General features: G+C 44.4%; 1 protein-coding gene across 23 annotated transcripts in view; it reads right to left on the bottom strand.

The window, feature by feature from the left end:
• The window catches only part of ADGRL3 (adhesion G protein-coupled receptor L3), a 524429-nt gene that overhangs the window by 98643 nt on the left and 400283 nt on the right, over window positions 1–25503 (bottom strand). For all 23 annotated transcript variants that reach the window (XM_038178121.2, XM_072037083.1, XM_072037080.1 and 20 more), the window contains 3 exons: window positions 9953–10258; window positions 7651–7754; window positions 1424–1609 (listed from right to left, as the gene is read on the bottom strand). In XM_038178121.2, the coding sequence (XP_038034049.1) occupies window positions 1424–1609; window positions 7651–7754; window positions 9953–10258 (596 nt within the window). The remainder of the gene's footprint in view (window positions 1–1423; window positions 1610–7650; window positions 7755–9952; window positions 10259–25503) is intronic.

Below are 25503 nucleotides of genomic sequence, written 5' to 3'. Positions count from 1 at the left end.
ATAACAAAAATGTTATGCTGATGTAACAGTTAATACAAGTATTACCTACTTTGTTATAAAATAGCTGGAAGCAGCACTAATTAAAAGCATCAGGACAACCCCATTCCTAGCACATGCAAAGCACATGATATGCAGGACTTCAATTCCCATGTGGCTGTAATTTTAAACAATCCCGAAGCCCTTCTCATTTAAAACAGAATCAGTCCACAATAATATTTTACAACAGAAAGACAACGTTACTTCCCTGAAAAATATGTTTCTTCAGAAGACACGGAAGAAATTTTAGGCTTAGCTGGGATCGTTTATTCCCCGTATAACCTTGTGACCAAATTCTGTTCTCACTTATGTGGATGCCCGAACTGTCCGAGCCAACTACACAGTTGAGAACAACATCTGGTGTCTTATTTTAAGTAGGTGGCCAATATAACCCTGTGCTGGTAGCCACAGGATTCAGCTTTACTTTGTTCTGATGACCAGGCCTGCACAATGCGCTGCCTGAGTCCCAGATAATTCTCATCCTGTGCATTTACATGAGATTCAGTGATGAAGAAGGCTCTGGACCCAGGAAAACCTCAACTTTAAATATATTCTTACAGACTCCACAGCCAATATTTTCCTCCCATAATTGGCAACGTCTAGCATCTTTAGTATGTAGCAGGTGCACTTAAATATAGAAATGACAAAATGACTAGTAATTCTTTTTCTTCAGAGGGCACATAAACCACAGAGTCATCGTGCAGAAATGTGCTTCTGGACTGTCACAGGTAATTATTACAAAGGCCCTCTAATACTAAAACATCTTACGCACCTTAGATGTAAATAAGCTGCCATCTAATGTGACTTTGATAAATGTATCTCAAGTGTAAATAAATGTGTATCTGCTTTTGTTTATATTTATGCATAAAAGTGCCCATTTGACCTTCACATCCAGCGTCTTTTAATGCTACAAGATGAAAAATCAAAACTCAGACTGTCTCTGCATCTCAGGGTTTTAAAAGTTCAAATTTTCTGGATTATATTACATGTCGTTTCACAGACAATTCAGCACTGGAAACGCTGGGCAAAAGTCTAGTCTCAGTCACGTTGGCACAAATCCACAATAATTGCCATGGTATCACTTGAGTTATTCTCATACTGAGCCACGAGTGCTGAGACCACAATGAAGTACGAGGAGTACATATATCTACACATCTAAGGGTATACATTTCCCAGCACCAACAGTACACTTGGCATTTACAACTGTTTCGTTTCTCAGCAGAATAAAATGCACTGTAAACAAAAAACTGCCAGGTACTCTTGTCTACTAAGAAAGAATGGCTGCCCTAAAATGGCACTCGTTCAGAATGAGATTTCTAATAGCTCTCCAGGGACAGCCAAACCTTTCTTCAGCCTCCTGTCCTTTCCCAAGGCCCTTTGTTTTTACCTTATTTAAGCTGCGTGCAGCGCTGTCCTTCCCGCCTGGAGTCAGGTTTCGGAGCTGCACATCAAGCAAGTTGACCAGCTGGACCATGGCAGACACGGAGTATGTGATATCACCAGCGTACAAGTGGTTTTTCGTGTGCTCCGCAAGTTCTCGGGCGATATTGGCAGCCATCTCCCCCGACTTCATCTGCAATTGAGAAAGAAGGGGAAAAGGTTGTCCCTAACTGTTAGTATGACATTACTCCAGGCCCCCCAGCCCCCCAGAAGAAACAAAAAAGAAACACAAATAGATGACATAGCTCAGACAAACAAGAGGATAAAAGCTAACAAATTCCATTGCATGGATTTAGCAATCAGGTGTTAATTTAACACGTAGCGCTTGCACACAAGAGATGTACTCCTTACCTCAATGGGCACTACTTCTGTGATAAGTCTAGTGATTCTTAGCTTAAAAACATACTAACTCAGGAGCAAAAGGTTTAAGCCTTCAAATAAAGGCTTGCTGGAAGGGAAAACCAAGTAGGCTGTTTGGTTGTATCTGCTATTAAAAGACTCTTATTGTCTAATTGAGTCATAAAATTCATGACTCACCTACAGAGAAATTCACTGTGTAATTATTTGAGAAGCTCTCTCTTTCCATAATGTTTTTTCCTTCTTTCTTGCTCTCCTCACCTGCTGTCCCTTTCCTGTCCCATGCCACGAGGATTGGGATCAGGGCAGCTAGTCCCACCTCCTTTCTATGAGCAGCCCAGTACAAGAATACTATTGCAACTTTCTAATCTTCCTTCATTATATGCCACTCCAATCTGGAATGCATATGCATAGGGAATATGCCAGGCATAAGGAGAAATTACACAGGATGACATTTAAATGAAGGTCCCACTTCTCCGTCAGGCTTAATGACCAACTCTGCTGGGTTCTTCATATGAAATTTCCCATTGTCTTATCTTCCAACAGTTAGGAATCAGATATTTCTCTTCCTCCCTCAATTTCTGGTGCTTATTGTAAAAGCAAGATTCCAGAGAAAGATTGCAGACAGAGCTTCTACCTCTCAGTAAATCAATTAGCTCAGTTATAAATGAATAACTTACTTCCATCAATTTGACAGCAACAGCCCATCTGATTTAATGAGATCTAACTGAAGACGTTCATATGCTCATCTTCAGAGAATTAAAGCGTATGATGATATAGATAAGACAAATAAAGGAGATAATGTGTTGTTCTTCCCATTAGAGCAATGATAACATATATTCAAAAATTGAATGATTTCTCCTTGTAACACACAAGGCTAATGCCATAGAAACCAGATCCTATTCTTACAGCTGCCTGATCTCCTAAGCAGCTGAAGAATGCCACATGTCAGCACAGGGGCTGAATTTTAACCTCCTCCATTGGCACCTGGGCCTTTAACGAATGGCTGCATCAAATCCCTTTACATATAGAAATCAATGACAGGATTTTCCTGCAGTTTATCCCTGGAGCTTAACGTGTATCATGACAGACAATGTTTTTGTGCGCCCTACAGAAAACTGCAAAATTCCAAGAAGTGCATTTTTTTACTCGTGTCAGAAGAAAAAACACCCTGCTACTCAGCATTTGATGCATCCATTTTACCTTGGGCCATGCACCTTCGCAGACTGGCCTACTCATAGCAAATGGCTCAGCTTCTACAAAGTCAAACCCCAGAGTTTTCCTCCTCTGGAATAACTGCTCGTATTGAGCTGCAAGCTATCATTGCTCCTACCTGTCTGCAAACCCAGTTTGGCCATATTTCCTGATACACCATTCGCCTGGGACATCGTGTCTGGCTGAGGGGCTGATGAACTGCTTCCTAACACTGACACTCATTTCCAAACTTCTTCACTGTCACCCAGAGATGCAGCTACAGGCCACCAAAACAGTGCTGAGACACTCCTTCCATCCTGCCTGTGTGCATAATGCGAGTGGTGCCCACAGTGATGGCCATGAGACCTACTAATGCCAACCTGCCTAATTCTTTCAAGCATTTGAAGCTGCAGTTTAGGTGTCCTCCACGCAGTCCTGTCAAAACCAACTTCTGCTATCAGTCCCTAAACGCTGACTAAAATGCATGCCTGGTGTTGTGTAAAAACATGACTGAACTTTTTGCATTAATTATACGTAACACAGCAAAGCTCACTGCTGCCTAAGAGGATGCATTTAAGTCATATTCCTTGGGAATTTCCCTTCTGTAAAGCACCTCTCCACAGCTTCCCCTTCATTACTGCTGCATGGAAGACAAGCTTCTTATTAGTTATTCCTTCCCAAAAGTGCAGTAGTCTTTAAGTCAAACACTAACACAGTCACCACCATCCGCAGGATCAAGAACAATCTTACAAAGTTCTTTGAAGGTCAGGCTGTTGCTGCAAGGCAGGCAAAAAGTAGAGAAAAAAGGTACAAATAACTGAGTTTTCTGCTGGTAGGCTGAAGAAAAATAAATGAAGTAAAAATAATACATCTCTTTTTGACTTGAGACTAAAGTTTTGTTTTTTTTTTTTCCATTTTCTGTCTTGATTGTGAAAAAAATTAAGATTAAAAATAAAAAGGATTGTGGGATAAAAGAAAACATTCTGTTCAAACTAAATTTAATTTCTGGTTGTTTTGGGTGGTTTTTAGCCTTTTGCAAATTGCTTAAATCTGGTCTTAGAATGCTAATTTGAAGGAGAGAGAATGTGTTTCCTGCCAAAAATCTAAGCACACAAACCCATACTTCCCTAGCTCTGTCAAAAAATGCTCCCCTCTTCATTTGAGCATGCTGGCAGCATTCAGTCCAGATTTACAAATGAGCACTGGCACACCTGAAACCATGCTGTGCAACCCTCGCTAACATTTTTCTAGTTTATACCGCCGTCTCTCATATTATTACAACTGAAAAGACTGTGAAGTAATGGTTGTTGGGTAGGGCATGTTTTCCTGCCTGCTTCAGATACTCCAAGGAAGAGAAATAGGGAGTTTTGTCTGGAAGGACTAACAACAACCCTTCTGCGGCGTGCTTGCTGTTTCATCCCTACCTTTCTCACAGGGAAATGACTGAAGAAGAGGATGGTAGAATAAAAATGAGGGAAATTGCAGAGAAGATGACTTTAGGAAAGAAAAATCACAGGAAATAAGAAAGATGCCGGGTACGGGAGCAAATGTGCTGAAACATCAGCAGGCATAATGGCAAAAATATTTTCCTGCAGCCTGGGGCAGACAGTGATATAAAAAAACAAGAAAACATGGTATGAAAGACTGAACTAGGATTTTTAAAAATAGAGGCATGCAGATGGACCAGCCAGCTTTAAAGGCCATGGAGATGAGGTCATTTTCTGGGGGGACAAACATCTGACAGGTTTCATCAGGGCCAAAACAGGGGCTGTGGGACAACTTCCAACACCGCAAAGACTTCGTGGCCGTTTTGTTTCCTTGGCAGAGGTTTCATTCTGCACATGCGTTCACACAACAGGGTCAGAGCATATCTACCATCCTTCTCTTTTTTTCTAAAGAAAGTGTGACTCCAGCTGACATCCAAATCCAATTAATGTCCAATTAATATCTGAGAGCTGTAGCACCTGCTGCACCAAGTACCTTGGAGTACCCTCAACACAGTCAAAAGCACCCTGGATGCAGGATTTCACAGGGGTGTCACCAAGGCTGTGACTTCACCCTCAGGCCTGGAAACAATGAGGTGGTGATATCCTCCATAAAACCCCACTCTTTCTGTCATACGTGGCCAAGCAGATCCTTCTTATTATCCTACAAAACAGAGCCTCGAAGCTGGGCTTAGTGGGAGGACCCTCCACTGAAAGTCACAGTGAGGAAAAGACATTTTCAGGCATCTTGCAGAGTATGCAAAGGCCAGTACTGATGGAAGTAAGAGATAAAACAAACAGGCTGAGGCTGAACGTATGACCTCATGATTAGGGCGATGCAATGTATCCAAGCTGACCTTTTTGCTTCCTTTTACTGCTTGACTCTGGAAGTAACCCACACAGCAGTGCATAATTCAATAGCACTGGCAAGTTTATTCTCCTGCTACAGTACGAGGGCATGGTAGGCACCAACAATAAAGTTAAAGTAAATGTCAGGGGGCCAATGAATTGCTGAAGCAGACATTTGTTCTGATCTTCCATCAAGCACAATAACTCTAATGGAAGCTAATAGAGGGTTGTAAAACCTAATACCGTGATGCAAGCAGGCAAACACCCAGCGTACGGTTTGAGCAGAGCAGGAGAAAGAAAAGAAGTAATAATCCTTTGCTACAGAGATGTGAATGCAAGCATGGCATTCCCCTACCATCCCTACCAAGGGAATTGTCCTGTCCAGACTGGGGATGTGTAAATCCAGTGCCCAATTTATGAACAAATCAGTCTCCAACTCTAAGGCCAGTGATGATTTCCAATCTCCTTACTCAGGCAGGGGCACCAAGTGGTTATTGGTTATTTCCAAAGTGATTTAAAATTCTGTTTGCTGTAAGAATTACTGAACGAAAACCCCAACACAAGCCTCTAGGTAAGCCTGGCATGGCTTTCCTCTCATAAGGCACTCCTGGAAAGGCTGGAGGCAGATCTCCATAGTGGTCGGGCCACAGGGTCCTAAGTTCCCAGAAAATTCCCACACATGCACCAAAACATTAGATCCAGAGCTGTTTGGCAGATCCCCCTAGTCTTCTCATTGACTGATGAAAGGTCCCCAAAGCCGAACGTAGTTAAATTTCTCCAGAAAAACAATATCCTCCTACCCTTCCCCCTCCAAAAAAAAAAAAAATCCTTCCCTGTTGTGGCCTGCTCAGCATTTCTGAAAACCTGGCTCTTCAATTTTAGCCTCTTTTGAAAGCACGTAACAAATTAAATGTGCCTCATTTGTTAGGCAAATGATAGCTGTGGTTTCAAATAAAATAAGCCTAACCTTGATGGAAATTTCATCAGTGCAGGCTATTATTTTCCTCTGCTAATGGCTAACGGCCTAGCCATCTTCACCGAGCAGCAAGAGGTCTCCCAGCTGCCTGGGTGAATTATGGCTAGAGTAAGTAATATTAACCCCTCCAGGATAAGTACGTGGGTCATAAAACAAGAGTTGCACAGCTGCTAATGGCAGCAAAGGCAGTCTTTATTAATCAGCTAGCCTTAGCATATGGCAGGAGAGCTGCCCAACCTCCTGTGTGGGACAAAAGCACCGGGAAGGACCAGGGGCTTCCTAATGGCTGTGCTGTCCCACAGCAGCCCCACATTAACCAATGTCTTCCCCTATTTTGGGGGAGGTATGGGTATAAATCCAGCTGAAGTTGAGCAGGGGTAGTCGGTCACAGATTGATGAGCCTCAACTAAGATGGGGGACAGGGAGGAGAAAGACAGGCAGCCCATTTGTAGGGTCATCCCATCCCATTCACCAGCGAGCACGAGCTCTCCCAGAGCGCAGCACGGCTAGCCTGCAGTACTGGGAATCTCTTGCTCCGGCTAAAGGAGTGAATAAATCCACCCAAATTGCTATAATAAGGATTCAGCCCACAGACTCTATGGCGTAAACACACATCTGGTCTCTGTTTGTAATGAAATCAGCTGAAAGCACCACTGTGCATTAATAACAAAAATGTTCAACATATTGCTACCAAATAAGCTCTGCTTGTCTTGAACTTCCATTGTCACATGTTAATGCACTTTTAACACTGATAAATGACGAAGTGCTACAAAACATTCATCAAGGGACTTAGAAGTCAAAAGATATGCATTACTGCAGCATTGTTTTCTATTCCACCACTGCTTTCACAATTTGGGAAGAAGTTAAAAACAGAAAGTCAGTAGCGCAGCACAAACATTTCATACTGAGCCTGCCTTTCTTTGGTAAAGATTTCAGCTACGGGGTTTATCCTGTGCTTGCATGGCGGGAGAAAATCCTTGGGGACGGATGAAAGGGAAAGTTTCCTTTTGCGTTGTCGGCACTTTCCACATGTCCATCTGCCTCCTCCTCTCTCTTCCTCCTTTTCTTGCCACAAACAAGAACTAGCATTCATTCCAGTTTAATTCCACTCTCCAGCCCATTTCCTTTTCCTTCCCTCACCCTCTTTACCTTAATATCCATCACATTTTTACAGTCTTTTTTTTTTTTTTTCCTCCTTGCAATACTTAGCTACTACACACGGCTCATGCTGTAAGCGTGATTGCTGGTGACTTTGGGGCCTCTGGAAGGTCACTGCACACACGTGGCATGGTCAACATGTGGAGGAGGTTTTACCTTCTGAGTGATGTGGTTGATCCAGGGAGAAGAGCAGTTGCTGAGGTCTGGTCCTTGGGGCTCCCAGATCCCATCTGGTGCAAGACATCGGAAAGTCGCAACACCTGGAACAGGAAAGGCACCGTGTTCAGAATTACCACCTGAATTTCCCCCACAGGGCTCCATCTCACAGGCTTCATGTCACACCGACTGAAACATCACGCGAAGCCTGGGAGCTTACTAGTGCTTGGGACCTCAGCAGGATGCCTCTGACTCGTCTCAGTGCTCTCATCTCCCATCACCTTGTTGCTTAGGGCTCTCAGGCATAGAAGACTAATGAAGTAGGGCAGGGATAGCATTTCCATTTCACCTAATGGAGACTACGGACAGACGTCTTTGCCTCAGGCCAGATAGGAAAGCTCCCAGGGAGTAAGGAACTGAAGCTGGATCTCAACCACTGAGCCAGCACCCCAAGTGCTGGGCTGGCCGTTCTGCCTGCTCTGCCCCACTGCTGGTGCCTCAGTATCAGACCCCGAGCTTTGACTTCCTTGCCCCCCGCTGCTTTATGAAGGTTTTACTGCTCTGAATCATCATTAAACCGTTTGGGTGGAACCACGCAAAAGTTTAAATGCTAAAAATGCTAAGATGTAATGCCGGGCTTTACCATCCACCCCTGACCATTAAGAAGGACTCTAGAGGAAAGTTTTGTTTGGCAAATACCTCCCAGATCCCTGCTGCAAAAGACAGTAAAGAGTCTCTGGCCCTTCCAGACAAAGAAAAACATGTCCAAAATGATGCAGTTTAAAGAACTTTAAAAAGCAAGAAAGCCAGTACGTAGATTAAAGACTCTGCATCCTATAAAGTGCTCTACCCTGCAGAGCTAAACTTTTCAACGGGGGAGTGAATTACATACTAGGTCTGATAGTAGTGCCGATTAAAAACAGTGAGGGTTTGCTGATGCCTTCAAAGGGAGTGGGAAGAGGCCCACTGCTAATATACCGTGGCTTTTAACAAATCACATGAATCACTGAAATTAGAGACTGGAAAGGCTTATTGCCTACACCAGACCATCCCCTGTCAACATGTTGGGTTTGTTCTTTTTTTTTTTTTTCTTTGCTATTTCCATCCAATCCTTTGCTCTTCTGCTTAGAAAATAGCTCCCTGCATCCAGCCTTCATTTTCCCTTTTTATCATTCCTTTCCCTTTTCACAGCTTCAGTTCAGAATACCCCTTCCTCTCTCTGGGAACCACATGATACCTTTTGCACACCTAATTTTACCAAGCGGGGCTGAGAAAGACAGTAAAAATGTTTTTTACCTACTCTCACCATTGATGTCTTTCCATGCCTCTCATCCTTGACGTACATTTTATCAGCCTGACTTCACTGAATTCAAGAGAGAGTCAGAATTTGTATACACAGGTGTGAATGGCTCTCCAGGGCAATAGAGAGGAGAATTAATAGAGCCTCCTCTGCAAGCCAGATCCCTCCAGCCCTTATTTTCAGGCAATTTCCTCCACCTTCCGATTTCTTCTTGGCAAGCTGGTTCTCAGGTCTGGACACCAAGACTAGCTTGAATAATAAACTCTTTCCCAAAAACTGCATTTGTTAAAATACAGTAAACTAAACCATATGTCAGAGCCCATTATTCAGTCCATTGTGTTTTAATTTGGAGAGAAAATCTCCAAAAGCAACCTTTCGGAAGAAAACAACTGAGGGAAGAGTAGAAGAAAAGGAACAAAACCCAATAAACCATAAACCATTTTGAAAGAGTTGGCTTGGTTTTCTCCCTGCTTTCCCTGCTGATTGCACCGGATGCTGGCTGCAGCTTGAAAAATCACTCGTGGTGGTTCAGGAGTATGATCTGGGAATACCTGTGCTAGGAAAGGCCAGCCACGGCCTTTGAAATGCAAACAGTGAAGCAGAGAGCTTCATCAAAATGTGTGTGTGTTGTTGATTTTTTTTTTTTTTTTTAGCCAAACAAGTGAAGTGTCAGCCATCAACACCCCAGTCAGTGAGCCCAGAGGCTACAAATACAGCCAGAGCAGGGATAATAGGCGTACTGTATACAGCTTGTGGAGGCAGGATTTCTTATAGCACATCGAGCTCAACCCCAAAAGGTTATTAGCTTCTCCTTTCCTTCAGCCAGAGCTCGGGATGCCAAAGCTCCTGCACAATGTGCTCAGCACATCGAGGCTTCAGCCAGGCCAGCTGTCTGCCATACTTCTCCAAGGAAGTACAGATCTGACAAAGGGCTGTGGCGTAATCCACTGATGAAAACGTGTCTGCCACAGGGGCCTGTGGTCAGGCCACCTCTCGACTTACCTATGGAGCCCATGGGACACGGCTGCTTTGCCATCTGCCCCTGCCGGGTACGAGACCACATAATATCACGGGCTTCCATGGGGTCGCAGCTCTCTGCACCTGCCGGGGGCAGCTGGGAGGAGGCAGGAGGCAGGTGTGTGGTCATTTCGTCGGGGACATCAGCCATGGGCGACGGCGTGCTGGTGCTCCTGTTCCTCCTGCCCAAGGCGGAGGTGGTGGTGGGGCGGCCGGTGCTGCTGGTGGCCATCCGCGGCGTGGTGCTGGCAGTGGTGCTCCCCGGTCCCAGCGCCCCTGAGGTGGATATTCCTGAAACAAAGCCAAAGCTGGTTAAAGAGACGGAGGGAAAAAAGGCAGGTGGAGTGGATTCAGTCCCGAGGCTGTCCCTGCAGGGCGTAGCAGGAGCTGCAGCGGGTGCGGTGCTTGCTGCCTTTAAGAGATGCTCGAACTCACGGTGAAGGAAGCACACAGGGGGGTAATGACCACTGGAGCACATCTGATTTTCCAAAAGCACTAGCATCGGATGAAAATAAAGCAGCATTTTATGCCCTCCCCGTTTTTCTTTCTGGCATTTTAATGTACAATCTTATTTTCCATCTTTTAGGGAGCACCTAGCACAGGAGTGCTTTTAATTTTTTAGTGTTTCTGAAGACCCAGCAGGTTTGGACAGGAAAACATTTTCCATGGTATAATAATAATAAAAAAAAAAACAACCTGCACCACAAACCCAACCCCCCAAAACGAAGCAGACAGAGGGATGAGTACATGGGTGCTCTCTGAAGCAAGTCCCTCGTTTTCTCTCTCGTGCCTTGCTGCCTCATCCCCACAGCAGCGCTCAGCTCGAGCTACTGGCCACGCAGCAGGCACAAAAGCACACGTCAGCCCAGCCAAATCCTCAAGAGTTTAATCCTCAAAAGGCTATTTCATTTACAACTAATGGTGGGCAGTCAAGCAGCAAGAGGTGGCGAACTTGTTTTAGAAATGCATTAACCCGTCCTCCATCCTGCCAGAGCTGCGCTAAGTGTGGTAAATATTGAATGATGTCCACCTTCTAATTACCTTGTTTTGCCTCCTGTTTAGATCCAAGTTTTTTTGCGCTGACTGCAGCCTCACGTGGCTTTCTTTGCAGTTTGACCTGAAATCTCAGGTCTGGAAGCTGAGGCTGGCTACCTCTACCACCCCTGCTGTACCCCAAAGCGCAGAGGCTTGTGCAGAAGTCTGCTTTCCCCCCGTCCCAAAGATAAGCACCCTCCTGCTTCTCTCAACATAACACTTCTACTCTAGTCAGTAACAGATGTTCACGGCTGTCCCACCAATCCCCCCAGCAACACAGCCACAACGAGCCAAGGAGGACTTGTCTGCTCTCAGTCCCCCTCAAATTCCCATGCCACACCTCCCTGATGTCTCTGCCAGCATCCACAAATCTTTCAGTGTGATGCTTGTACCACGTCCAGCAACAGGAATTGGAGTTTCTACATTAAAGACAGCCACGTGTGAACGCCAGCCTAGCCAGAAATTAAAATTAAATGCAGGAATCACCCTTTCGCCCCGAGGAACAGCCTCGTATCAATTCAGCTGTGCGAGCAGGCTCAGACTGCAACCTCCTGAGAGCCAAGACTTCCCTTTCTTCGAGGACTGGTGAAGCAGACCGCTTTTGCTATTAACGCAATACTCGTTATTAATGTGCAATGATATTGCTGTCACTGGAGTTCAGGTAAACGCTCATTCAAGTCAACCTATTTAAAGCACAGAGATGACTGCCTTTAGTGTGGAACAGGAGATCTTCCATCCTGTAAGCTTTTTTTTTTTTTGTAATTTAAGTAATTACCTCATGCCAAAGCCATGGTGCTGTGAGCAGTTCCCGTGCCCCAGCATAATCAATAATGTGGCAGCTGAAGTGCACGCTTGCTCTGGGCTTAGATAATATCAATCCAAGCCTGAGAAACCCTCTCTGCAAAATTTAAAACTAAGTCAGAAGCACCATAAACACAATTTTCTGAGGCATCGGACCTTTTGTTCCAGAAAATGTTCCACTTACAAGTACCAGCTCCGTGATTTCCAGGAAAACTGGATGTGGGCTAAGCAGCCTGATCCAAAATCTGGTCTCCCACCTGAGCCAAGAGGCTGGTGGACAGCAGGACTTCAGGAAACTATTTTTTTTTTCTTTTCTTTTCTTCTGCTATTATAGCATATCAGATGCTTTAGCATCAGTTCCTTGCTCTTTGTATTTCTCCCCCTGTTAACATCGGTCACCTGTGGCTCAGCCCCCAGCCTTTTGCGCCAGTTTCCCCGTTTTTAACCTTGCAGGGAGGCACTTCACTCAGATGCAGGTCAACAATGCTCACAGGGACTTGGACTGATTTGGGTTAAGGGCTTTGACTGGAGACTCTCCAGCAGGGCTTGTCAGCACGGGAGGCTGTGGTTTCTGCATGTGCACTTGCACACACACACATGGGATGCTCAAAGGTTTAGGAAATGTCGACATTTCAGCAATCACAGAGCTCACTGATTAGACTTTCCAGCCTTCTCGTGCCACCTCCCTTCCACTAAGAGCCTTGGGTTTGAACGGATTCCAACAAACACAAAGCCAAATTCTGCAGACATTGACAGATATCTTCTAGGTCCTGCTCGAAGCTGTGCTACAGCACGAAGCGGCACATGATTTCCATCTGACATCGCAGGAAGGACAGAAATTCGTAGAGAACTTCAGCAAAAATTGTCTGCTTTTACTACGGCAGGTCTTGCCATGAGTACGTATTTTATGTCTTCATAATAACAATCGGTCTGATAAATAACTACCTGCAGCTCTTCTCCCCTTTAGTCACGCAGTAACAAGTTACTTTCCATTTGCAAAACGAGCCACCCCACACACCACAGGCACAGAAGTACCAAGGAGAAAGAGCAGATGCAGTTTTAAGGGCAAAACTGGTAAAACACCCTTAAAATCATTCTTAGAGCCATTTGCAAGCAGATAGAAACAAATCTCCAGCACCCAACAGAGAAGAGTAACTACGAGCTGAAACTTAAAAGATTTTTTTTTTTTTTTCCTGCAAGAGTTCCTGAAAATGAGTTGTATTAAGCCCTAATTGGGCCATGGAAGAGGCAGCAAAGTGCCCAGGCACCCAGGAGCCTGCTCGCAGGGGTATTGCATTTCTGAGCCTCATTTTCACTGACCATTATTGAATACCTTGTGGCATGTTGCTTCTGGAATAGCCCTGGCAAGTTTACTGTGTCAGCTATGCACAAGGGACTTACTGGTATTTTCCTTCAGTCACAAAAAAGGAGAAAAAAAAGTTGTTTTATCTTTCAAACCCCCTTGGCATTGGTACCAAAATCTCTTCGAGGGCCTGCTCTTCCTATTTTTTTCCCTCTTCATCTGGGCTTTCTCTCTGTAAAAATACACATCTCTGCCATTTACATAGCATAAATTATAAGAAGATCCAAAAGAGCCGACCTGAAGTGGTCTCGAGGAGCGAGATGGAGGGGATGGCACTGGGTTCAGCTCACAGGGCTGGTTACTCAGTGCCTCAACTCAGTAACAAGCTCCAGTGAGCATGATGAACGCACCAACACCACCCAGCTTCAGAGCCACCGCCACTTGCTGATGTTGCTCACACAACTGAGTGCTTTAAAACCAAGTTAATTGGTTAGAAGGGAAGGAACGAGAGATCAGCATCATTTGCATGTAAATGATTCTCAAATCCAAGCAAAACCACGCCAAGACTGCAACCTGTGCACAATTACCTAAGCGCAGGCCAGAGATCAAACCTCCAGATTATCTCAGGCTGCCAGCAAACTGTGATTTTTTAACTTGGAGAAAACCAGCACTGCCTGAGGTCATTTTAATAGATGGACTCTTCCGAAAATACTCAGTAGTAAAATCCTTGCCCAGAGACGAGTGGTGACCTTTAAAACTCATCCACACTGTTACAAACAGGAACGTATAGTCTCGGTTATTTTAATTTTACTGCTTGCTTTCACCACGTTTTGCCATATCAAGAGTTTAAAAACATGTTTTAGGCAAGACTCAGTTTTTACTCCTACACTCAAGTCCCAAACGTTCATGAGACTTTACAAAGCTCGATCCCACGAAGCACGGTCCCCAGCACAGTGCTGGGACAGGTATTTTCCCAGTGCTCCTAAGAAAGCAAAGTGTGGTTGTTGTGGCTGTGGAAACATCTCTTTCCCACAGACACCCCAAAGCAATACTTCACTTTTTTCTCCCCTGTGCTATCCAGAGAGCTGGCGCTAAGAGCAGAAGACTAAGTTTTGCCATCAGTCAGACCAGAGTGGCAGCTATAAAAAAAAAAAAAAGCATTTCCAGGTCCACAGGGGAGTAATTGCAACTCCCAGAGGAACCTCTCTCCATTCCCTGCACATTTACTGGCAAGAAAAAGCAGTGGCCAATCTTTTCCCCTCTTTCCTTTTTCCCTTGCACAGAGCTCAGTCTCCTGGTGGAGGAATTTTGCATGGCCAGGGGAAAGTCATGGGAGGAATTTGCTCACAGGAAAAAAAATCTCTCTATGTAAATGAGGTTCTCTTTCTTTTCTCTCTCCGTTTCCTTCTTTTCTTCTTTCCTGGCCTGAAGTGACAAGCACACAACCAACCAGCACTTCATATTGGCCACCAGGAAAATCCAGCACCGATGTCCTGCTTTCTCCTCTGTTCACATCTTCCTGGTGCTCCCAGCCATGGGTGGCAGCTTTTTGAAGAGTGTTTTCCTATCACAAAAGACTGTACAAAGCGGTCTCGATTGCAGGCATGCATATTTGCCAGCACTCCCAAGCTTCCTTTTCTGATTTTTCTTTTGCTCTGTTTTGCACCGAAGTATCCAGCCTATAACCAGCCCACGTAGTTAGAAGGAGAGACCACGCTTGACATTTCGTGAGCAAGGTCCAAGCAAGCCCCGATGACTTCACTCTCCTGCGAGTTTTGCCTTCCCCAGCCTGATGCTGGAGCAGATGCATTGGGGCACCAGTGGCCAAAAGTCCCCTCTTGCTCCTTGCGCTGCACGTGGTGCACGCCGAGCCACTCGCTGGCAGCTCTCTAGTGATGGAGGTACAACTAATCCAAGGGGCTCAACTTTTGGGGGAGGATAAAGCAATCCAACCACCCTCTTGAGCACGTCCAGGCTGCGTGTGCAATTATTTACGCACATTAACTGCTGCACAAAGACAAACGTAGCGCTGCTCCTTCCTGAAAGGCTGCACAAACCTGAACGTCTCCCCTCTCCTGTAACTGGTGTTGTCCTTCTTGTATTTGGCAAATGCATCATTTGCTTACATCAGCCCACTTCTTTTTTTTTATTTCTTCCTCTGAACAATGGTGCAAGTTGTATTTAAATAGCAATAAGAAGACTTAGGCATGTCTTGAAAGAAGAAGCCCAAACCGAATGCAGTTGGAGGATTATATCACAGCTGTTTTTCCCTTCCCTGGCACATAAATGCATCTCCTGGGAATTTGTTTTCTACAGGCATTTTCAAACACACTTCAGAATATTTTCTGAAAGTCACTAGAAAAAAAAAAAATCATTTGAAAATAAATATAGTCCCTTTTTTTTTTTCCCACATACTGCAATGTTACAGCAAGCCCATGCCTCAGAAGACATCGCCCTGCAAAACCATCTCAGGCTGGATGTCCAGAGGAAGACCATGGGCCACACATCAGTGCCACCCCGGAGCTGCAGCATGAAGAATCAACAACGCCAGATTAGCCCGAAATTATGTACAGCTCCTTTCACGTGTTTGAGAGAAAATATGATTTATTTTTTATTGCAAGTGAAGGCCAAGCAGGCTTCACATCAAACGTCTGAACAGCTCTCGCCTGTACTCACACACACAGCGAGCAGCTTGTGTAAGCTAGGCCAGAGTCATATGTGAACATAAAAGTTCACACACTGTTGTGTGTGAACAACTTCGGAGGGTTGTTTTTCTGGTTGTTGGAGCTTTATTGACTGAGACTGACAAAAAGCTCACAAAGAACTATTTGTAGGAAGAAAGATTAGATATATGAAGGTCCCAAAGTGTTCAGCATATCACATCGTCTTGAACAACATGACTGCATGTAGTCCTGGACCCTGGAAAAGTTGTATAAAGTATGAGTGCATACTTACAGATTAACATAGTTCCTTTTTTCCTCATCCTTACCTACCATCTGAGATAGCAGAAAGGAGAGCAGAAAGGTCCATTTCTGCATCTGAGAGCAGAAAGGTCCATCCAGCTGTGGACTGCTGCCAAGTGGAAACATCCTCTCTGGATTTTTTTCTCCTACCTCGCCTAGCAGGGGATCGTGATTTGTGCCCAAGGCTACTCTGCCCGCATGTAACAGCTCTGCTGAGCCTGGATGGATGCTGCGATGGATATGGGCCAGATGTTGAGCGAGTTCCCAGCACTAGGGAGAAACTTTCTGCTCTGGTCCAAGATCTGGTGCAAACTCAGCTGTTTCTCTGCACTCCAAGCTGGAATCACTTAGCACACTTTTTTTTTTTTTTTTTTTCCCCCTCTGGATCTCCATTTGAGAGCTTAAAATTAACCCAAAAGACAAAGAATGAGAACTCGAGTGTGCAAAATTTTCACAACAGGTTCAAATCCAGTCAATCTGCCCAAACTCATCCCTTCTCGCTGCACCACAAATACAAGCAAGGAGAATTAAAAGCAACCACCACGTGGGACCAATTTCCAACAGGCAAAAACCCATCTCTGTCCAAACCCTTTCGAATCAAACCTTCACATTTCTGACAGTGATCAACTGCTCACTACGTACACCAAATTGGTACGGAAAGGTCAAGTTGTGTGGAAGGCAGTCTAGTTATTATTGTAAAAATTTCACATTTTGCCTGAAAAAAAATGAGTCCAAACAACTGATTTTTTTTTTTCTTCATTTCAACATTTTACCTGTAACTGCAGGGGGCTAGAGCACAGCAGCATACCTAGTCAGGACAGGAAATTCAGTCCTACAGCACACGAGCATCAGCTGCTGCCTCCACCATGGTCCCTTTCAATCAGTCTCAGTGGCCAAAGACAGTACTTAAAGTCTTAGCCCTGTTTTTCTACCCAGGATCTCTGCCAAATCCACCTCTGTGGACCTCTCGTACGCTGATGCCGTACTGCTATTTCCAGACTTCGCAACTGATTCTGATTCAGCCAGGAAGAAAAGTAACTGGACCGTCATGTATAAGACATAAAAAAAACTTACATTTTTTTCAATATCGTTCTGTAATGCTTTTAGAAACGCAGATGAACTATGCCCATAGGATGCCTGGTAAACAGGAAAAGATTACAGAAGAGCAGATCTAATAGACAGTACATCAGGATTTATTACAAATGGACTAATCAAATAGGTTTGAGAGTTCAAGAGCTATTTTTAGGCAATCTAGCTTTCTATTGCTCTCCTTCTCAAAATCACTGTCAGATATGGTTGCTTTTATTTTGAATTCATGGATTTTAACATATAAAATCTGACTACTATTTTTTATAATCCACATGCTATTTCATACAGGGGAAAAAAAAAGCAGACAATCCCTTTTTAAGGGCACACCAGCTGCATATCATTACTGAATGCATGGAGTGAACTTCTAACCTCCACAACAATCTCTGTCCCCTGGCATGATTTACATCCATCAGAGCCAGTGGTGCAGATCTTATGTACTGTCTTTCAACTTGAATCCTTCAAACTCTATTAAAGAGAAACCCAGTAGGAATTCCTCCGTATCCCATTGTTAGAGGAACCGCTTTTGATTTCAGTAGCAGGTGCTGTCAGTTTTTCATTCAGACCATGCTAGAGCACAGACACGTGAGTGCTGTGCTTACAGCTTCGGGAGTTTCACTGGAGGCTGAGATTTTAAGGTTTTCATTTTGTTTTTTGCTTTTTAATTAAACCACGTATGTTTTATCCGTGAGAGCTGAAACTTAAAGGTAAGTTTCTATGCAAAACGAGCACGTGTGTAGCTGCTAAGGGGGAAAATAATTTTTCCCCTCCATTTGGCGACGGATGTAACTTTTTCCTTTGTGTGTTTCCTGCTTGTTACCTACACTTCTGCGTCTTTAATTAAAGAACTTGCAAGCCTTCTGCAGAGGCAGTGACAGATGGAGCCAGTCCTTCTCCAGCAGCTCTCCACCTCTGCACTTGGGATGAATGGAAGCAAGTGCAGGAGCCCTAAAATGACTATTCATGCCCTGGCAATTTCTGACCTACCCAATCAACACGACGAGTGCTTCCAGGTGCCAACAGCGCTCAGCTTATATTGCTGTCTGAAATGTTTCTTCCGTGCAAGCTCAGGCACAACTTTAATATGAGCAAACTATCATCTTCAAGTAGTCTCTGCTCATCTGTGTGTGTAATATCTCCAATCTCGGTGCTGGGCCGCAAGATGGCCAATTGCATTCAGATAAATGCCTTGGACTCCTTTAAACATATCATAATCTGCCTGTGAAATGGCTGGATAGTTACTTTCCAATTTGTGAAATGGTTCAAAGACTGTAAATAAAAAAGAAATTGGACAGCTTTCAAAAGTACAGATTAGAGTTTTCAATTCTCGGTGATACAGTGCTTCCCAGCTACACTCCTGTGATCTCCGTATTAATATTTAAAACCTGATTGTGTTGTGCTCTTATCTTGAACAAGAGAGCAGAGTACGACCAAACCCAGGCAGACAATGTGCTGGAACAACAAGATGGCAACTCCCCAGCCCTGCAGCACGCACTTGTGCGAGAGGCATGGGTGGAGAGGTGGGTGGGAGCCTTCTGGCCTCCCTTCCTCCCATCTGATTTGGCATATTAAAGTTACAAAGGCTGCTTTTGGCATTTACTGGGCACCTCCCCTTACGCTATGTGCACCATCCCTCAATCCCAGCTGCTCTGAGGCTCGGGGTTTGAGTTCTCTCTCAGGTTTGCAAGTGATTGCTGAGCATCCAAATGAGCCTCGATGCCCAGCGGTTTAAGTGCAAACATGCTCCATGGGTGGGCTGGTCAACTAAAAAAAAAAATAATTTAAAAAAAAGGAAATATAATCCCAAAATACAAAAGGTGGATTTCAGGCTGCTTATACCCTTCATCTAGCCAACTTTAGGACTGACAAAGTCAGTCCTAAATGAATGGGAAGGCTGAAAGCTGGGACTGCCATCCGTACCATAAATGCCAAACCCATACCACACTTCCAGCATCCTCTGGAGCAAGGGGATGATAAACCTGCCAGCAAAAGCTCACCTTTTGTCTTTCACCAAAACTGTCTATTTTCTCCTCCTGCTACAACCCACTGTTTATTTCAAACCTTATTCAGAAAAACCAAATCCTTCTCCAAAGCTGCCAAGTGATTTTTCTCTACAGGGGAATTGCTCCGCTCAGTCTCTGACTGCATTGGCTTCTGTGTTATTTATTTATTCCATTTATTCTTGCTCCTGCAAGAAAAACAGCCTGAGCTCTGAGGAGAGCTGATTATTCAAACGAGCAGGAATAGGGAAATGCTGAGAAAGGCTGTCTTGTCTTGTCCTTCAGCTATGCTCTCACGCACCTCAGTGTGGATGTGGGGTGAAGACCTCTCCCGTAAATGACTGCTCCTGAAGAGAGGGTAGAGATGGCCTCGGCCTCTCAGCCACATCTCATTGTGCATTTTATAGTGCAGATTAAGTCAATCCTTTCACCAGACTTGCCAGCTTACCTTACAGCCCTGTCAGGACAGACAGAAGAAAGGGAGGGAACAAGCTGGCGCTAAACAGAAAAAAAAATCTTCCATAAAAGCAAATTCTAAGAAGCTGACAAAACTCCATTGTGAGAATATCAATATTCAGTTGCTTTAAGAAATAAAGCAGTTTCCCTGACAAACCGTAATACTGTTTAGCTCCTTTCCAAAACTCTTTATTGCTTATGTAGAAACGTCAATATTTTGTAAAGCTCGCTTCTAATAGCTGTATTCATGTTGGCTCAGGGATCTGCCTAAACAATGCTTAACTAGAGGACTGGTATCTAAATTTGTTTTATAGATATCTGGTGTTCTGCGGAGGGCTTTAACAATGAAAGAGCCATTAATATTATGAAAAACACATTTGCTTTAGCAAAACAGATTTATAACAAATAAACAAACTGCAATACGGGGAGTTTTGAGTTGAAGCAAACTGGGTAACATTTCCATACGAGCATTTGGCACTTAAAGACGCAGGCAAAACAAAGTACACTATCCAAACCACAGCCACGTCCTACCAAGGCTGACACACAAGCATCCCTTACCTGTATTGTGGGAGTATTTTTGTAGAGAGAGGGCATTGGGGTGCAGGTAGTGATGCTGAATATGCAGCAATTTGCCTCAGCATCATTTCAAGGAGATGCAAAGATCTCCAGGCTGAAGACTCTGGTGCTGAAGTCGTCGTCATGGCTGGTCACCTGTGTTTAGAAGTCACACTGCAAAGCTGAGAGGCTGTAAGGACCAGCATCCAGCTTCGAAGAAGGAAGTTTAGCCCTGCTTGTTTGACTCAACACCACCAAGAGCTGCCAAGTCTCATCAGGTCAGCTCTGGCCAAGGTGCAGTTTCAAACTCTAACTAGAGGGGCTTGATAACAAGGTGACAATACGTAAGAACAAGGTGGAAAAACCTTCAACACTGCTTTCTCGCTTCACACCTGTCAGCTTTCAGATTATTCTTGCTAATGGCTAGTTCAGACCAGCACACTGCAATGTAAGTTTAATATTGGTTCTTGGGAAGAGGATGAATATACCCACTGGCCTTGTGGGGTTTTGAATGAGTCCCACAGAAAAGACAGACATCAAAAACCTACAGGAAAGTGAATAGTGGTGCTGAAGGGCACTATATTTTAGCACAAAGCCATATTCCTGCCTCCCCAGGTTTGGCACCTGGTTTGGCACACAAAGGGCAAAGAAAAGAGGAAAGTGCTGAAGAGGAATTACTGGTCCAAACCAGAGCACAAAAGACACAGAAGAACATTAAGATGCTGCTGTGTTAGAGATTTTGAATCATGTACTCTTGACCTGGAAGCCTGAACTGCACCTGATCCACCTGGGCTACCAACAAAGGTGTTGTGGATTCCCGCAAGCAGCAGCAGAATAAAAAGTTGGAACTGGTAAAGAAAAGCAGGTAGGACAACACAGAAATGAGACAAGTAAATGATAGATTTTAGAGATTTTTAAAACCTGTAAACTAATTGCCATTGTGTAAAATATATGCCAGTAGAATTAAGTGCCGGATGCCACTGCAAAGCAGAAATGTGATACTTTGAGTAAAAGAATCGTGTCTCTTGTAGGGGGAAAAAACAGATTCATATATTCAACGTGTGAAAAAAAAGGAGATGGGAGAGAAAGAGAGAAAAGGAAGCCTGACTTGGTCTAATGCACGTATCTTAAAAAAGTACCTACTGTCTAGTTAAATGTGAACACATTCTTATGTGATTAAAAGACTCAAAAGCATAACAGAAAACCAGGAAAAGAAAGAAAAAAAAAAAATAAGTAGCCAAGCAATTTGTATCAGATTCTGAAATACAGCAGAGACTCTTTGTTCAGATATTACTGTAAGTATAGGATATAACTACTGATACAATACAGAGCTAGAGAGCTGCTGTATTCCTCTAGCACAAAGGCTAAAGCTCATTTTATAGCTCTCACAGGCAACATAAAATAAATACACCAATCTAGAGTGTGATTATTATCCCCCTCCACCTTCAGCATCAAATACTGAAATATTTTTGTTTTGTAAATATTTCACATCAAACCGTTCAGTGCATGTGTTGGGACCTGTAACGCTATTAGCCTTGAGCCTTTCACATTCCATGCATGCATCGAGACGTCTTGTCAATTCATGGGGAAGAAGTATATTAGTTTTTCGAGTCATTGCAGTGCTTTACAGGTACTAAAACCTCAAAATCCCTAATATTTTACATTATCCAGGCAGAACTCTCATTTTATAATAATGCTAACCCAAAATCTAGCTCACTTATGTCATCAAAAGCAACTCTTCTTCCATTATCTTAAATGTAAATGAGAAAAAGCATGCAGCTGAAGCAGACAGAATAATTTATAACAAGAGGAAATCTGTCAGGCCAGGAATGCTAAAAACAGAGCATAATACTGAACTCATTTGGAAATAAATGAAATAACTGAATTTCAAATATGCTGGTCAGGCTTGAGATGGCAAGGGAGCAAGAAGGTCACCTGTGGTAGACCCTCATGGTCAGCACCAAGCAAGACAACAAATGTTTTAATCTTCTAAATTAAAAATAATAATAATAAAATAAGAGTAGAGCCTGACTGACCATTGATCTGAAACACCGAGATTCTTGGCATGTCAACCTGGAGCCACTCAGCAAAATGGAAATTACAAGTGTCAGTAGTGCTGGCTTGCCCATTCTATTCAGGCACCACAGGGACTGATTCAGTGCAGAAAAAACACATGGCTTTGCTTGAAGAGAGAGAAAGAGACAGAGAGGTTTTGATTTAAGGATCTGAATCAGCCAGTCAATGGACAGGAAGAAGTAGCAACTGAAACCCAAGGACCTGAGGTGTTCTTTGGAGATGCCTCACTACAGTGATGACAACAGGAGCTTAAAACATCCAGGCTCCTGCAGTGCCATCACCTTCACCATACTAAAATCTCCATGCCTGAGACTGCAAGTGCCTCAACTGTTTGCTCACCTTTTTTTAGGTGGTGCTGGGGCGGGCATAAACCTTTCCACAGATGACTGGAAAATCCCGAACTTCATCCAGGGTGGATGATGATCACAGACTGGTGGGAAGAGGCAGGACAAAGCTCAACCCAAACCAAAAAACTGACTATCCTTACTTCCTTCTCCTCATGCAGAGGACATCATCCACCTCAGTCCACAACCTGCTCCTGGGATGTGCCAGGGATTACAGTAAAGCCAGGAGGGCAAGGAATGCTTGGGTCCCCCCGTTATAGGATGAGGAAATTGCTAGCTAATGCAATAGCAAGACCCCTTCTCTCGCTCCAGACTATTCCCCAGGGACTCTCCCTGTGAAAAGTCCAAGGCTCAGACAAGGTATGGGACCAAACGGCCCGCTTTTCCCATCTGTGCCAAGCCTGGCATGTCCGCAGTATGTTTCTGAGTACAACATACAACTCTCTAATCCTCTTGGCAGCAGTCGCTTGTACAAGGTCAGCCCCCTGGCCCACAAGATGTTTTTCCAAATTAAACTCTTATTTTCCCTTATTAAACTTCATCTTTGAGCTAAAACAGCGACACTGATTCAGTTAAACCACCGCTGTCTCCAGCTTTCGTCGAGAGCAGAGTGCACAGAAGTCTCACAGACTCTGACGCCTGGGCGAACAGGCTCCAACGAAGCAACGGGTTTGTTTTGCATCCTAACTGAGATATTTCGCATTCAGTAACAGCAAGGGGCTGCATCCCGTGCTGAAGAGATCCAAGAGGATGTCTAAGAGCAGCCTGCCCGAGCCACCTGTACCTCTCAGGGCACGGTGACCCAACATTTATTTGTCACATGGGGTTTTCAGCCCAGTGCCAGCTGCTGCTCTCAGCAGAGACAGGGGTGTGTGTCCCTGAGGGGAGCTGGACATAAGGAAAAAACTCACCTCCTGGTCCAGCCAGCTTTTAGAGATGAGCAAGCACTCACCGGATAACGAATCCGATTAATCAGCTCTGGTTGAGTATGCTCTAACAGAAAGGAAATGTTAAGCGTGCGCAAAGAGAACCAAACAAAGCACATCAGGAAGGAGCCGGGTCTAAAAGCAGATATTAGATTTCTTTTCTCTGTTGCACTCCGAGCAAATATTGTTCGAGGATGTTTGACAATCTGTTTGCCAGCTGAAGCGTGCAGCATTCCGATAACAATATAACAGAAAATTATGTGTCCATTCCTGTCAAGCCGAGGCAAGTCCAAGCTGTGCTGTTTGCCTACACGAAAAACAAAACCGTGGAAGAACTGGGCTGGGACAGCGAGAGCGTATTGAGGGAGAAGGGACAGTGCTGGGGAGCCGAGAGTGTAAAACGCAAACCAAGTGCCAGGGCCAACTCAGCTTAACGATCCCTTCCTTGGACAATTAGAATATGAAGTTGACCCTTTCCAGGTTGCTTGTTTTCCTTTTTATAGTGTCGAAATCCTAAAGCCCAGCGCCTGGCTGGATGAAAGCAGTACGAGCTAGCCGGTGTCGCTGAACATTTTTTTTCTTTGGAGACGATTTCTCTGCAGGGATCCTCCAAGTGGGAAATGCGGTGTTAGATTGCCTTCATCAGCCAAGAGAAACACTGTGCCGGTGAGGCTGAGCCCTCGCAGATGATAGGATTCCTGCTGAAACTTCAGGCTGACATTCAGAAATCCCCCAATCTCCCTCTTACCCAGATTTCTCTCCCTGCATGCTGAATAAAATTTCATTCATGTGAAACCTGCATTACAGCTCTCCGGGCACGGCGCTGGCTCGCCTCCACCGAAGGGGAACTTAAATCACTATTTTTAGCTTTTTTCCTTATCCCAGGTCAGTTCCAAAACTTTCCCCTGCACACCTCACCTGTCATTGCCTACGCACCACTTCTCCATCTGCCCCCTGGGTAACAAGTTGCACCTTCCAGCTTTATTTCTCCATTGTTTGCCATCTGCTTTTAAAAATTGCCTTGCTTTCCCTTAGGCGCAGAAGGGTTCCTGTGCAGAGGGGGAACATATATGGCCTTTCTGCCCAGGGCTACAGATCCCCAGAGCACGCCTCAAATTCTCCCGACAAACCTTTCCATCTTCCAGGTAGGGGTCTAACGAACCGAGGGAAGCCCACCTGAGTACCAAGGGCAAATGAAGCTTATAACACCCCGGGCATTTCGCTAACATTTATCATCAGCTTTCCTTCTGCAAAACCCAACGCAGCAGGACACAGGGAGGGGAGGAAAAAAAGCCTGCTTTCTGGCTACATCCCAGTGGTAATATTTGCTGAATTACCACTTTGGAGAGCCACCGCCAGTAGGGCAGTGCTGAAGCCTGATTGCGCGGTGGAAACAACATTCATTTTCCCACCCTCAGAACCACCAGATGAGCTACCTGCGTTGCTGTGTGTGTTTATATTTCTCTATATACTCTTTTTTTTTCCTCCACAAAACAAATTGCAATTAGAGTTAACTGCATCTGATCAAACAGCGCATGAAAAAGGATGTGACAGGAGATTTTCACTCGAAACACCTGTCTGTGTAACTGGTATCCTTTACAAGTCGTTTGTTTTTTTTATTTTAAAGACAAACTGAGCCATAACTGATATCCATAAAAACCTTTGTGATTCAAGCTTCCTTAAGGTAGGTGTGTAAGGTAGGCAAAGACATATTTTTGCCCATAATAGCTGAGCTTCCAGGAAAAAAGTAAATTACAGGATATTTAATCCTCAAACAACCAAGCCTGAAGCCAAAGGCGTCCTTCGTAGGCCAGAATACATTTTGTAGAACAAAACTCCCCACCATACCACACGTGTCGGTGCGATCTCCCTTGCTGCATGCCTCCCCGGCCACACTGCCACGCAGCACAACGGGCCCACAATGAAGCTCTGCTTAAAGCTTCCTCCTGGCAGGGCGTCCTCAGTTTTGTCTTTGAAATATGGGCTCGCTT

The sequence above is a fragment of the Anas platyrhynchos genome, chromosome 4 (genome assembly GCF_047663525.1).
Source record: "Anas platyrhynchos isolate ZD024472 breed Pekin duck chromosome 4, IASCAAS_PekinDuck_T2T, whole genome shotgun sequence".
Lineage (NCBI taxonomy): Eukaryota > Metazoa > Chordata > Aves > Anseriformes > Anatidae > Anas > Anas platyrhynchos.
Note: the sequence above shows the minus strand (reverse complement) of the source record. Positions and strands in the feature narration are given on the sequence as shown.